Source organism: Peromyscus leucopus, chromosome 3 (assembly GCF_004664715.2).
Source record: "Peromyscus leucopus breed LL Stock chromosome 3, UCI_PerLeu_2.1, whole genome shotgun sequence".
NCBI classification, from domain to species: domain Eukaryota; kingdom Metazoa; phylum Chordata; class Mammalia; order Rodentia; family Cricetidae; genus Peromyscus; species Peromyscus leucopus.
The window spans coordinates 62,769,754-62,784,164 of NC_051065.1; the positions used below are offsets into that span (position 1 = coordinate 62,769,754).

General features: G+C 44.2%; 1 protein-coding gene across 1 annotated transcript in view; it reads right to left on the bottom strand.

Moving 5' to 3' along the window:
- Positions 1-8,787, bottom strand: part of Xrcc2 (X-ray repair cross complementing 2) — a 29,083-nt gene extending 20,296 nt beyond the window's left edge. Inside the window, exon 1 of the mRNA XM_028879482.2 lies at positions 8,660-8,787. Within this exon, the coding sequence (XP_028735315.1) occupies positions 8,660-8,698 (39 nt within the window). The 5' untranslated portion in view covers positions 8,699-8,787. The remainder of the gene's footprint in view (positions 1-8,659) is intronic.
- Positions 8,788-14,411: the final 5,624 nt, after the last annotated feature.

Below are 14,411 nucleotides of genomic sequence, written 5' to 3' on the forward strand. Positions count from 1 at the left end.
GTGTATTCTACCACCGCCCAGCAAGGGGGGCATTTTCTTAATCAGTGATTGATGTGGGAGGGCCCAGGCCACTGTTCCAACCCCTGGAAGGTGGTCTTGGGTATTCTAAGAAAGCAGATTGAGCAAGCCAGTAAACAGCACTCCTCCAGGGCCTGTGCTTTTCCTGCTGACTTCCCTAGCTGATAGGCTGCAAGCTATAAGATGAAATAACCCTTTCCTGTCCAAGTTGCTTTTGGTCATGGTGTTTTATCACAGGAACAGAAATAAGACAGAAGACCAGAGCTAGGCATGGTGGCCCATGTCTACAATTTCTGATACTTGGGAGGTTTAAGCTGGGGGAATCTCAAGTTTCTAGTCTTGCCTAGACAATACAGCAAAATTCCATCTCAAAAATTTAAAATTTAATGTAATAAAATCAGAAGACCAATTCTTTCCACATGTGAAATTAGACTCCTCAGCCACTTCCAAAATTCAATTGCCCTTCAGGGCATAGACCCAGCCTTGGCTCTCGAACACAGCATTTCTCTACATTACACAGAAAGACAACTCTTACTCCAATACGGTATGGTTAAACCCCAGGGTTATAAATTTATTCCCAGAATAAATTTATATTATATGCTGCTTTATAATTACTTTTTTTTTAAAAAAAGCAATCGTTCTATAAGAGGAAAAGGAAAGACAAATGCATAAAAGTCAAGTAATACTAAGATATTCCTTTAAACATTACTTTCAAAAGCAATTTATAGAGACTAAAATTTCAACTTAATAAATTAGTATTTCATTAGGTGTATGATTAAGTTTTAATTGGGAAGGGTACTTCAGAGCTGGCTCAGTGGGTAAAGTGCGTGCTGTATAAGCATGAGGACTTCGATTTAGATCTCCAGACTACAGTACAGCAGTCTACATAGGTAACACTTGGGGGTGGCGGGCGGGTAGAGACAAGAGGATCCCTGTAGCTTGCAGGCCTGTCAACCTCATTAATTGGCCTCTGCATGCAGCGGGGAATATGCACATGTACACACAAACACATAGATTTATTAGTATGTTACACCAGACTATGTTTCAAAATTTCAATTAGGAAGAAATGTCTACATGATCTGAAAAGAGCTGGGAAAGTATGGTATCAGCTTTTAAAAACCCCACTGCTAATACGGAAACAGGCCTTGGGCATGCTAGGTGTGCTGGTTGTCAACTTGACGCAATCTAGGGTCATTTGGGAAAACACTAGAGAAAATATCTCTAGGATTGGCCTGTAGGCAAGTCTGTGGGGGCATTTTCTTGATTAATGATTAATGGGGGAGGGCCCAGCCCACTTGGGTGCTAACCTATTCCTCCATGGCCTCTGCTTTGGTTCCTGCCTTGGCTTCCCTCAATCATGGGAAGTAATTGCAAAGTGTAAGCCAAACATATCCTTTCCTTCCCAGTCACTTTGTCATAGTGTTTATCACAGCAAAGCAAGACACTAGACAGCGCTGTCCGACCCACACTGAGCCATGACAGTGTGACAAGGATAGACAGTGCAGAGGTTCCTCTACCCTGTATTCTTCCTGAAGCCATTCCAGGTTTAACTAGAATCTGATCTCCTTGATGGAGAATCCCATGGAAAACAACCCAACTCTATTCTAGGAACCAAAGGTCAGGATGCACCCCCACCTCCCACCAGCTAGTTAACTGCCTGTCCTGGCCTCTGTTAAAACTTCTCACTTCAGACTACTTCCTCTTTGAAGCCCCCTGCAGCTACTAAGAGATACCTTGATGAAGTCTCTGCCCTTAAAAAAAAAAACAAAACATTCTGAACACTCCTAGGTGTCACCTCCAAACACTTGGGTGTGGTCCCAGTCAGCTTGAATAAAGACTTTCAACTGGTTATACTGTCTGAGTGTTCATCTCTGGTGGGCAACCAGTAACAAAAGGAACCCGAACATTTTTTTTTTAAATTACATTGACTAAGTGTGCGCATGGATGCACGTGCAGGTTATGTCATGGCGCATGTGTTGAGGTCAGAGAACAGCCTGCAGAAATCAGACCTACTCTTTTACCACGTGGGTCCTGGGGCTCAAAGTTGGGTTGTAAGGCTTCATGGCAAGCCCTTTACCTAATAAGGATCTTGCCAGCCTCTGCCCTCCTTTTTTGAGACAGGGTCTCATGTAGCCCACGCTGAACTCAAACTCACTCTGTAACAGGATAGCCTAGAACTCTTGCCTGGTTTTATGTGGTGCTGGAGATCAAACCCAGAGCCTTGAGCATACTAGGCTAGCACTCTACCAATTGAGTGAGTCACAGCAGCAGCTTTGTGGAATTTTTGATGGCAGAATGCTGACCACTTTCATTGGAGATGAAGTTCTGACACATTCTCTCATCTTCTCTGTATTAGTTACTTGTCTCATTGCTGAGACAAGAACACCTGACAAAAAGCAGCATAAGGAAGGGAGGGAGGGAGGGAGGAAGAGAGGGAGGGTTTATTTTGTCTTGCAGCTCCAGGAGACACAGACCATCATGGCAGAGAGGCAGAGTGGCTGATCATATGGCATCTACAGTCAGGAAGCAGTGATGAATACTTGTGCTCGGCTCACTTTCTCCTTTTACTCAGTATGGGACCCTATCCCATGCAATAGGTAGAGCCCGTATTTAGGATGGGTCTTCCCACCTCAATTAACCCAATCTTGAAAATCCCTTGTAGACATGACCAGGGATTTGCTTTCGTGGTGGTCCTAAAGCCCATCAAGCTGACAACTGAGATAAACTAGCCTGATCTTCTAACTTTTCCTAAGGAAGAAAAGTTCATTTGCATATGCCCCCCACTCTACATGATACATCCTAGGTGTTCTGGAGCTCCATATGTAGTATAGGCTAGCCTCCCATGCTGGGGTTTCAGGCATGCAGCACTGGCCTGGATAGAGGTCTCCTAACTGGCATTTTAAGAGCAGGGAATACTCTACTGCATTCAACAGTATACTAACTTGAGGATGATGCTGAAGGCAGAATTCAGTGACTGGGAGCTAAAGAAGCAGAGGCTCAGGGCACAGACCACTCTGTAACAAGCAAAGAAATGCGACTAGAATTGGGCGGTGGTGGCACACACCTTTAACCCCAGCACTCGGGAGGCAGAGGCAGGCGGATCTCTGTGAGTTCAAGGCCAGCCTGGTCTACAGAGTGAGTTCCAGGACAGGCACCAAAACTACTCAGAGAAACCCTGTCTTGAAAAAACAAACAAACAAACAAACAAACAAACAAAAAAAAAAAAGAAAAGAAATGGGACTAGAGGTGGGGGTATCGCAGGGTAACATCTTGGTTTTGTTTTCATCTTATTTTAAGTTAGGATTCTGGCAGAAACCAGTAGAAAAAAATTCAGAAACCAACCATGGTGGTACATGCCTGTAATCCCAGTACTCAGGAGGCAGAGGCATCCTGAGTTCAAAGACATCTTATCTCTATAGTTCAAGGCCTGCCTGGACTATATGAGACCCTGCCTCAATAAAACAACAACAAAAAAGAAGAAGTGCAAAAGGAAATGGCCACAGAAGTAGCATGATGGAATTCTTTTCTCTTTATTTTAAAAAAGTGTATTTTAGCAGGTGGTGGTGGTGCATGCCTTTGATCCTAGGGAAGCAGACGCAGGCGGATCTTTGAATAAGAGGCCAGCCTGGTCTACAGAGTGAGTTCTAAGACAGCCAAGGCTACACAAAGAAACCCTGTCTTGTAACAAAACAAAACAAAGAAAAAAGTATATTTCAGGGGCTGGAGCGATGGCTCAGTGGTTAAGCAAGCGTAGTTGTTGCAAACTCAATGAGAAAAAACACATGATCATCTTACTAGAGTCTGAAAAAGCCCTTGACAAAATCCAACACCTCTTCATGATAAAAGTCTTGGAGAGATCAGGGATACAAGAAACATAACTAAATATAATAAAAACAATATATAACAAGCTGACAGCCAACATCAAACTAAATGGAGAGAAACTCAAAGCGATTCCACTAAAATCAGGAATAAGACAAGGCTGTCCACTCTCTCCATATCTATTCAATATAGCACTCGAGGTTCTAGCTAGAGCAATAAGACAACAAAAGGAGATCAAGGGGATATAAATTGGAAAGGGAGAAGTCAAACTTTTGCTATTTGCAGATGAAATGACAGTATACATAAGTAACTCCAAAAATTATACCAGGGAACTCCTACAGCTGATAAACACCTTCAGTAAAGTGGCAAGATATGAGATTAACTAAAAAAAAAAAAAATCAGGAGCCCTCCTATATACAAATGATATATGGGCTGAGAAAGAAATCATGGAAACAACACCCTTCACAATAGCCAAAAATGATATAAAATACCTTGGGGGTAACTCTAGCCAAGCAAGTGAAAGGCCTGTATGACAAGAACTTCAAGTCTTTTCAGAAAGAAATTGAAGAAGGTATCAGAAGATGGGAAGACCTCTCTCTCATGCTCATGGATCAGTAGGATTAACATAGTAAAAATGGCCATTCTACCAAAATCAATCTACAGATTCAATGCAATCCTCATCAAAATTCCAACACAATTCTTTACAGACCCTGAAAGACCAATCCTCAATTTCATATGAAAAAACAAGCAAACAAAAAACTCAGAATAGCTAAAACAATCTTGTACAATAAAAGAACTTCTGGAAGTATCACCATCCCTGATTTCAAGCTCTACTACAGAGCTTTAGTAATAAAAACAGCATGGTATTGGCATAAAAACAGACAGGTGGATCAATGGAATTGAATCAAAGACCCAGACATAAATCCACACACCTATGGATAGCCAATTTTTGACAAAGAAGCCAAAATTATATAATGGAAAAAAGAAAGCATCTTCAACAAATGGTGCTGGCATAACTGAATGTCAGCATGTAGAAGAATGCAAACAGATCCATATCTATCACCCTGCACAAAACTCAAGTCCAAGTGGATCAGAGAACTGAACATAAATCCAGCTACACTGAACCTGATAGAAAAGAATGTGGGAAACAGCCTTGATTGCTGGCACAGGAGAAGAATTCCTTGATAGAACAGTTAGCACTGACACTAAGATCGATAATTAATAAATGGGACCTCATGAATCTTTAAAGCTTCTGTAAGGCAAAGAACACTGTCAATAGGACAAAATGGCAGCCCACAGAATGGGAAAAGATTTCACCAAACCCACATCCAACAGAGGGCTGATTTCTAAAATACATAAAAAATTCAAGGATCTAGACATCGAAAAACCAAATAATCTAATAAAAAAAAAATGGGGTGCAGATCTAAACAGAATTTTCAACAGAAGAATCTCAAATGGCCGAGAACCTCTTAAAAAGAAATGTTCAACATCCTTAGCCGCCAGGGAAAAGCAAATCAAAATGACTCTGAGATTCCATCTTACATCTGTCAGAATGGCTAAGATAAAAAACACTGATGACAGCTTATGTTGGAGAGGATGTGGAGTAAGGGGAGCACTCTTCCATTGCTGGTGGGAGTGCAAACCTGTATAGCCACTTAGAAAATCAATATGGCAGTTTCTCAGAAAATTGGGAATCAATCTACCTCAAGACCATTCTTGGGCATATACCCAAAGGATGCTCAATCATACCACAAGGATACTTGCTCAACTATGTTCATAGCAGCTTTATTCATAATAGCTAGAACCTGTAAACAATCTAGATGTCCCTCAACTGAAAAATGGATGAAGAAAATGTAATACATTTACACAACAGAGTATTTATTACTCAGCTGTAAAAAAAAAAAAATGACATAAGGAAATTTGCAAATGGATGGAAGTAGAAAAAAATCATCCTAAATGAGCTAACTCAGACCCAGAAAGACAAATATGATATGTACTCACTCATAAGTGGATATTAGCTGTAAAATAAAGGATATCCATGCTATAATCCAGATACAGAGAGGCCAGGTAACAAGGAGGGCCCAAGGGTAGATGAATGGATCTCCCTGGGAAGGGGAAATAGGAGATCTCATGGTAGATTGGGGGCAGGTGGGGATAGGAACATGAGGGATTGGGTTGGGGGGTGGTTGGAGAGAGAGAAATAGAAACCTGGTGTAAGGGAAACTCCTGGGAATCTACAAGGATGACCCCAGCTAAGACTTTTAGTGAATACATAGCCTGAATTGGCCATTTTATGACCCCAGCTAAGACTCCTAGCAAAGTGGCTAAATAGCCTGAACTGGTCATCTCCTGTGACTACCAGATTGGTGACTACCCTAATTGTCACCAGAGAGCCTTCATCCAGTAACTGATGGAAACAAATGCAGAGATCACAGCCAAACATTAGGCTGAGCTCAGGAAATCCTACTGAAGAGAGGGAGGAAGAACTGTACGAGCCAGAGGGGTCAAGGACATCACAAGAAAACCTACAGAAACAACTAACATGGGCTCATAGGAGCTCACAGAGTCTGAACTAACAACCAAGGAGCCTGCACAAGACCAACTTAAACCCTCTACATATATGTGACAGTTGTGTAGCTTGGTCTACTTGTGGGACTCCTAACAGTGGAAGCAGAGGCTGTCCCTAATGCTTTGGCTGGCTTTTGGTACCCTGTTCCTCAACTGGTTTGCCTTGTCCAGCCTTTATACATGAGGAAGTGCTTAGTCTTACCACAGTTTGATATGCCATGTTTTGTTGATACCCATGGGAGGCCTGCCCCTTTCTGAACAGAAACAGAGGAGGAATGCATGGGGGCAGGGAGGGGTAAGGACTGGGAGAAGACAAGGGATGTAAAATAAATAAATAAATAAATGTAATTTTTTTTTAAAAAAAAAAGAGTATTTGTTGCTTTTGTAGAGGGCCCAGGCTCAAGTCTTACTATCTAATTGGCAACACAGAACTTCCTCTAACTCATTTCCAAGGAATCCGATGATCCTTCTGGGTTCTGTGGGCCCAGGCACATAGGAGGTAGACACATATGCACGAGGCAAAACATTCAAATAAATACAATTTTAAAAGTTAAAAGTTTATGTCTGTGATTACACAAAGCTAATTATTTTTAAGTAAATGCTATTTGTACTTAATATTTGTCTCTGGCAAAGGGGCCACCCTGCAGCTTCCCCCCCCCCCCATGAAAACCAACAATTGCTATCAATATTTATAGTGTTTCCTATGCAGGTGCCATCTTCATTGTATTTACAGAAATGCCTGGAGGGGGAGCTGGGAGGGAAGTGGGAAACAGTGTCGTTGGCGGTGTCCTGTCCGGTGTCTGTGGCGCCCCCCCCCCCCCGCCCCGCCCCCCACACACTGGGAAACACATGCTCCACCTATTTCTTAGAGCTCACTTCCCAGCATTCTCTATGTTCCAACTCTAGAGAACCACTGGCAGTTCCCTAAATCAGCGGTTCTCAGCCTTCCTAATGCTGTTCCTCATGTTGTGGTGACCCCCAACCATAATGTCATTTTCCTAGCTACTTCATAACTGTAAATTTGCTACTGTTATGAATCATAATGTAAATTTTGGAGATAGAGGTTTGTCAAAGGGGTCAAGACCCACAGGTTAAGAACCCCTGCCTTAAATGTTACCCTCTCTAAATTCACACCATACCTGAGCTGCTTCCTCTGCTTAGACTGTCACCTCCCCATCCTCCTCATCCTCAACAAACCACATCAGATGGTCCTTAAAATGCCAGTTCAGGGGCTGGAAATTGTGGCTCTGGTGGTAGAGCCCTTGCCTGCTATTCAGGGAATCCTGGGTTCCATCCTTGGCATGGTGGCACACACCTGCAACCCCTGCATTTGGGAGGTAGGAGGATCAGAAGTTGAAGGTTAGGGACTAGAGAGATGGCTCAGCAGTTAAGAATGGGTACTGGTCTTACAGAGAACAGGAGTTCGGCTCATGTGACTCAATTGCTAGTAACTCCATCTCCTGAGGATCTGACACCTTCTTCTGGCGGCCTCTGGCCTCCAAATGCATCTGCACTCAAGGGCACATACCAATCCATAGACATACATGCATATATATAATTTATATAAATAAAGAAAAGAAGTTTAAGGTTGTCCTCAGTTGCACAGCAAGTTCAAGGTCAGAATGAAAACATTTAAGTATCTCCGCCTATAATTTGCTTTATAGACCCTCTTTTGGATGGCACGCTTTTACCATCTACTGTGTATTTTAAGGCAGCTTCCATTATTATTATTGTTTGTTTGTTTGTTTGTTTAAGGGCCTCACTATGTAGCCCCCGGGCTGGCCTGGAACTGTCTATGTAAACCAGGCTAACTTTGAACTCATGGAGATCTGCTTGCCTCTGCTTCTTCAGTGCTGGGATTGCAGCTGTGCACCACCACCACCACACCTGTCCACTGTTTGTTGTTTTTTTACTCTTCTTAGCTGGCACAGTCCTTGAGCCATTAACCCACATAGTTAATGGTTCCATTCCTGAATGAAACGGCCTGCGTGGCTCTGCAGAGACAGACTACAAATGTATTCCGGGATAGCGAGAGCCGGATGCCACAAGCAGATGAAAGGGGTGAAGCAAGCTACTTAAAAATCACCTATTCCGGAAAGCGTCTGTAGACGCCTCGGCTGGCGGCCCTCCGTTTCCCCAGCTCCTGCAGGCTCCCTGGAGGGTGCGGCGCCATCCCCACGGTGGCCCTGGGCGCCGGGCGCCAGGCGACCTCCCCTAGTGATGCGCGGCTCTCCCACCGCCCCGCAGCACTCACCTCCGTCCCGGATTCGGCCTTGCGAAAGTCGCTGCACATTGCCCCGTCAGCTCCTCAGGCTCAACTTTCCCGCCAGCAATGCCATTTAGGAACAGCCCGTCAGACCAGCGGGCCCCGTGCGCGCATGCGCGATGTGCGGGCGCGGGGGTGGGGTGGGATGGGGAGAGCATGCGCAGTAAAGCCGCGCTGCCCTCTCGGTGACCGCAGTGTTATGCGTCTCCTCTTTCTCTACGGTCTCCTTGGAGACCTGGAGTCTGTTAGTCCTTACGTTTTCTTTTATGTTATTATTCTCGACCTATCTTTATTAGGCAAAATTAACAACATGTACTTGATTTTTAAGTTCGATTTTGGTTGTTTTCCAGTACGGTCTCCATATGAAGCCCCGGCTGTCCAGGAACTCGCTCTTTAGACAGCCTGGCCCCAAACTCCGCCTGCCTCTGCCTCCCGAGTGCTGGGATTAAAGCTGAGCACCACCATTCCCGGCACCTACTTGTTTTTAGCTGTTGTTTTTGTTTTTAACTATTAAAGTAAATCTTCCAGCCTAGGTGGTGCACACCTGTGATGTCTGTCAGCACTGAGGAGGCTGTAGCCAGGAGGATCATCGAGAGTTCGAGATTAGTCTGGGCTATATCGTGAGATTGTGTCTCAAAAAACAAACCAAAAACCTAGGATGAAAATTTAGTGATTTGGGCTGTTCTTGCGCCAATGGTCCCAACATAGTCGCTTGAGCCCCGGAGATTACCCTGGGCAGCACAGCGGACGTGTACTAGAAAGAAAATTAGTACCTTTACTGAGCAAGCAAGCTCTTTTGTCCGTTCTTGAGCCAAAGCCTCGAACTGCGTGTGTTATTTATAGGTAATTGGGGGCGGGGGGAGGGGACAGAAATGTATATTGAATTGAAAACTGGAAATACACCGAGCCTGAGAATGATCAAGCTCTTGGTTTGATTAGTTTCTTTTTTTATTTGTTTTTGTTTTGTTAAAGTACTAGAATACAGGCTAACACCACCACTCCTGTATGTGGTTCTGGGTATTAACACCTCTATTGCATTCTTCCAATTGAACTATTTTCCCTGGCCCTTTTTGTTAAGTTCTTGGGCCAAGGAAAGAGTGGAGAGTAGAGTAATTTTATCCTATTGGCTGTCAAATACCTCCTGATTAAATACATATAGAATGTTTACACTTTGTATATCTACAAATCCACATCTTATATACACAGCACATGCTAATGTAATGTCTGTACAAGGCAGACTATTTACCACACATCAGATCTGTACTAGGAATACATCACTGGAGACATGCCTGAATGGAGTTTACAACCTATTAGGTCAGTTACTGGAACTCTTCTGAAAATTCACTTTCCAATAGGTGTGTAGGTTGTCTCCTTGTGAAAAAACAGTGTAATGTTCTGTCTCTTGTCATACTCTTGAAGCTGTATAATTATGAACTAATGCTCTGTGCTGGCTAATTTTATGTCACTTTGACACAAACTAGAGTTATCTGAAAGAAAGGAACCTCAACTGAAAACATGCCTCCGTAAGATCTGACTCTAGAGCATTTCTTAATTAGTGATTGAAGGGGGAGGGCCCAGACCACTGTGGGTGGTACTATCCTTGGGCTGGTGGTTCTGTATTGTATAAGAAAGCAGGCTGAGCAAGCTATGATGAGCAAGCTGGTAAGCAGCACTCCTCTATGGCCTCTGTATCAGCTTCTACCTCCAGGTTCCTACCCTGCTTGAGTTCCTGCCCTCACGGCTTCTGATGATGAACAGGTATATGGAACTGTGAGTGAAATCAACCCTTTCCTCCCCAGGTTGTTTTTGGTCATGGTGTTTCATTACAGCAATAGTGACCCTAACTAAGACATGAGAGTGCTTTGTACGTGCCAGTCACTGTTGTAAGTGCTGTAGACACACTAACTAGTCAACCTGCTCCTCAGTCCTGGGGGGCAGGTGCTGTTACCATGCACATGCAATAGATGATGAGAACGGTCACAGGTTCAGCTCGCCGCTTTATGATGACACTGGAATGGGTTGGCAGAATAATGTCAGATGGGAAGTAAATACCACATGTACAAACTGAAGGGACTCTGGTCAGCCCCACCGTGGCAAACATGGCTCTGGCAGACCTTGCCAATCCTCTGGAAGGCAACAATCAGTCTTAATCACCAAGCCATCTTTCCAGACCCAAAAGAACATTCTTGATCCATTCTAGCATGTAGAGGAGGGAGTTAAGAACTCCCTGAAGTATTAGGCTAATGTAGTGCATGGCAGAATTTATCTCTCTAAACTCCCCACTACACTGCCATCAGTAATATTTCATACTCATCATACTACCCCATCGCGCAGCTTTTCTCCTCTCTCAAGCTTTGTGTAAGTACACTGGTGTTTACACAACAAAATTATGTCACGCATCCCTAGACTGTGTCCCCTGAGCTAAGTGATGTGTGACTGTAGTAGCTCTGGCCATCAACATCAAGATGACAGACCAACTTGTAGGTTAGAAAAGCCCAGATCCCCATTTTTTCACCCCTCTGTCCTTCAGCTTTCATCAGAAGCCTATGGCATGGCATGGGCTTACAGTGTTCATAGGTAGTGCTAAAGCTGCTCCATAGACAAATCACAGTGGACGTGGTTGCAAGTTACAGAAGATGCTGCTGCTTCTTATTTTGAACAATAAATGGGATGGGAGATGGGTCAACAGTTAAAACACTGGCTGCAGCTGGGCTGTGGTGGCACCTGCCTTTAATCCCAGCACTTGGGAGGCAGAGATCTCTGTGAGTTCGAGGCCAGCCTGGTCTACAGAGTGAGATCCAGGAAAGGTGCCAGAGCTACACAGAGAAACCCTCTCTCGAAAAACCAAAAAAAAAAAAAAAAAAAAAAAAAAAAAAAACCAGTGGCTGCTCTTTCAGAGAAACTGAGTTCCATTTCCCACATTTCCCAGTACCCACATAGTGACTCACAACTGTAACTCCAGTTCTAGGGGACTCAACAGCCTCTTCTGGGCTCTGGGAGCACTATGCACACGGTGCACAGACATACATGCAGGCAAAACACCCACACACATAAATAAATCATTCTTAAAAATCTGAAACAATGGGACTTGCTGAGTCATGTTAGAGGGAAGTCCAGAAATGAGGCGGACTTAGAGTTAGTTAATGAGAAGCTCAGATAGACAAACAAGGCTGTGTAGTAAGATCTGACTCAGAAAACAAAACAAGATGGAAATAACCACAGAATATAGACGTATGAAAGGCCTTTGACCCTTTGAATCATCTGGAAGCAAGTCAACACGTTAGGAGGCCAAGGGCTCAGCGGTGATGGTGAGGTAGACGGAAGTTCTGTTGTTTGATTTTGAGACAGGGTCTTGTATTGTAGCCCAGGATAGTCTCAGACTTAGGATCCTGCTGTCGCCTCCTGAGAGCAGAAACTGGAGACTTTTATGAGCACACCCAACTGGATCTGAGTTCTCTTCAGTGATGAAACTGTGAGAGCTGAACCTTTCTGAGCTGTAGTATTGCCACAAAATGTGGGTTTTATTTTTTTCATTTTTCTTTATTAAATTTTCTACTCATTCCACATACCACCCACAGATCCCCCCCTTCTTCCCTCTTTCCACACCCCAGCCCTCTCTCCCAAACCACCTCGCATCCCCACATCCCCTAAATCAAGATCTCCCATGGGGAGTCAGCAGAGGCCGGCACATTGAGCCTAGGCAGGTCCAAGTCCCTTCCCACTGCACCAAGGCTGTGCAAGGTGTCACACCAGGCACTGGATTCCCAGAAGACTGCCCATGTACCAGGGACAGATCCCAATCCCCCTGCCTGGGTGCCCCCCAAACAGTTCAAGCCAAACAACCATCTTCTGAATCCAGAGGGCCTAGTCCAGTCCTATGGGGGCTCCACAGCCACCAGTCCACAGTTCATGGGCTTCCTCTAGTGTGGCTGGTCATCTCTCCAAGTCCTCCCATCATGATCTCGATGCCCCTCGCCTGCAGAATCCCTCCTCTCTCTCATCGATTGGATTCCCAGAGCTCAGCCTGGTACCTGGCCATGGATCTCTGCATCTGCCTCCATCAGTCACTGGACAAATGCTCTATGATGACAGCTAGGTTATTAGCTAGACCGGTCACCAGAGTAGACCAGTCCAGGCACCCTCTGGACCACTACCAGCAAAAGAAAATGTGGCACATATACACAATGGGGTACTACTCAGATGTAAAAAAAAAAAAAAAAAAAAAAAAAATCATGAAATTTGCAGGCAAATGGATGGAACTAGAAAATATCTTGAGTGAGGTAACCCAGACTCAGAAGGACAGACATAGTATGTACTCACTCAAAAATGAGGGTTTTATAAATCATAAAAACAAACATGAGAGTTTTATAAATCAAAAACCATTGAGGTGGCTTAGGGAACAAAACCAACTGCAGTGCAAGCCTGGGGACCTGAGTTCAATCCCTGGAAACCATGGAAAGATAGAAGGAGAGAACCAACTCCACAGGGTATGGCAGTGTCCACACCACACACAGGATACTTTTTAAATTAAAAAATAGAAAGTATGAATACCCTGCAGCAAGGGTTATCTGGAGACAAAAAGGAGAGCATCCGGCCTGTGGTTCACTTTCAAAAACGGTGGCTGTCATCTAGTCCAAATGCCTCACTTTGCAGAGGAGAAATAAAGGCCACATTAGTTACTTTTCTATTGCTAGGATAACACACTGTGACTAAGGAAACGTGTAGAAGAAAGAGTTCACTTGGACTCCCGAGTCCAGAGGCCTACAGTCCATGATGATAGAACTAAGTCAGGACAGCAGGAACAGGGAGCTGAGGGCAAGCTAGGAAGGGTGAGGCTTTTTTTAAAAAAATTTTTTTAGGTTTACTTATTACTTTATGTGTGTAAATGTTCTGCCTGTGTGCGTGTACGTACACTGTGCGTGTGCCTGTTAGATCCCCTGGAACTGGTGTTACAGACGTTTGTGAGCCATATGTGGGGGGGGGGGCAGAACCACAAGTGATCTTGAGATGTGATGCCTTTAAATGTAAAAGCCCACCTCCAGCGCTGTGCTTCTTCCAGCAAGGTTACACCCACTAGACCTCCCCAAACAGTGCCACCGAACTGGGAACCAGGTGTTCAAATGCCAGAGTCTATGGGGGACATTTTCATGCAAACCACCACATGGGCTTTGAGGTCCCAGAAGTTTGACACCTAGCCCAGGATCATAGAGGGAGAGCTGAGCTGATAGCGAGCATCCTACCCTATGGCTCATTCCAGGACTAGCCTGCTCCTATCACTTCCTCTCTCTCCCTAGCCATATCACTTCCTATTTCCTCCTCCCAAGTGCTGGGATTAAAGATGTCAGCCATCACTGCCTGGCCTCTGTGGTTAAGTAGTGGCTAGCTCTGCCCTCTGATCTCCAGGCAAGCTTTATTTGTTAGATAGAGCACAAGCAAAATATCACTGCAACACCCATGTCCACACATACTCATATACGCCCCCCACATACATAAACCAATAGATGAAGGTAGTTTTAAAACAAAATACATATAGACATATATATATTTTATTCTTAATTTATATATAATGTTTATACATGTTATAGGGTACAAGATAACGTGACAATAAATGTATACAATATGAAAAAAATCTCAGGCTGGGCAGGGTAGGGTACACCTTTAATCCCAGTACCCCTGAAGCAGAGGCAAGTGGATCTTTGTGAGTTCCAGGCCAGCTAGAGCTACATAGTGAGATCCTGTT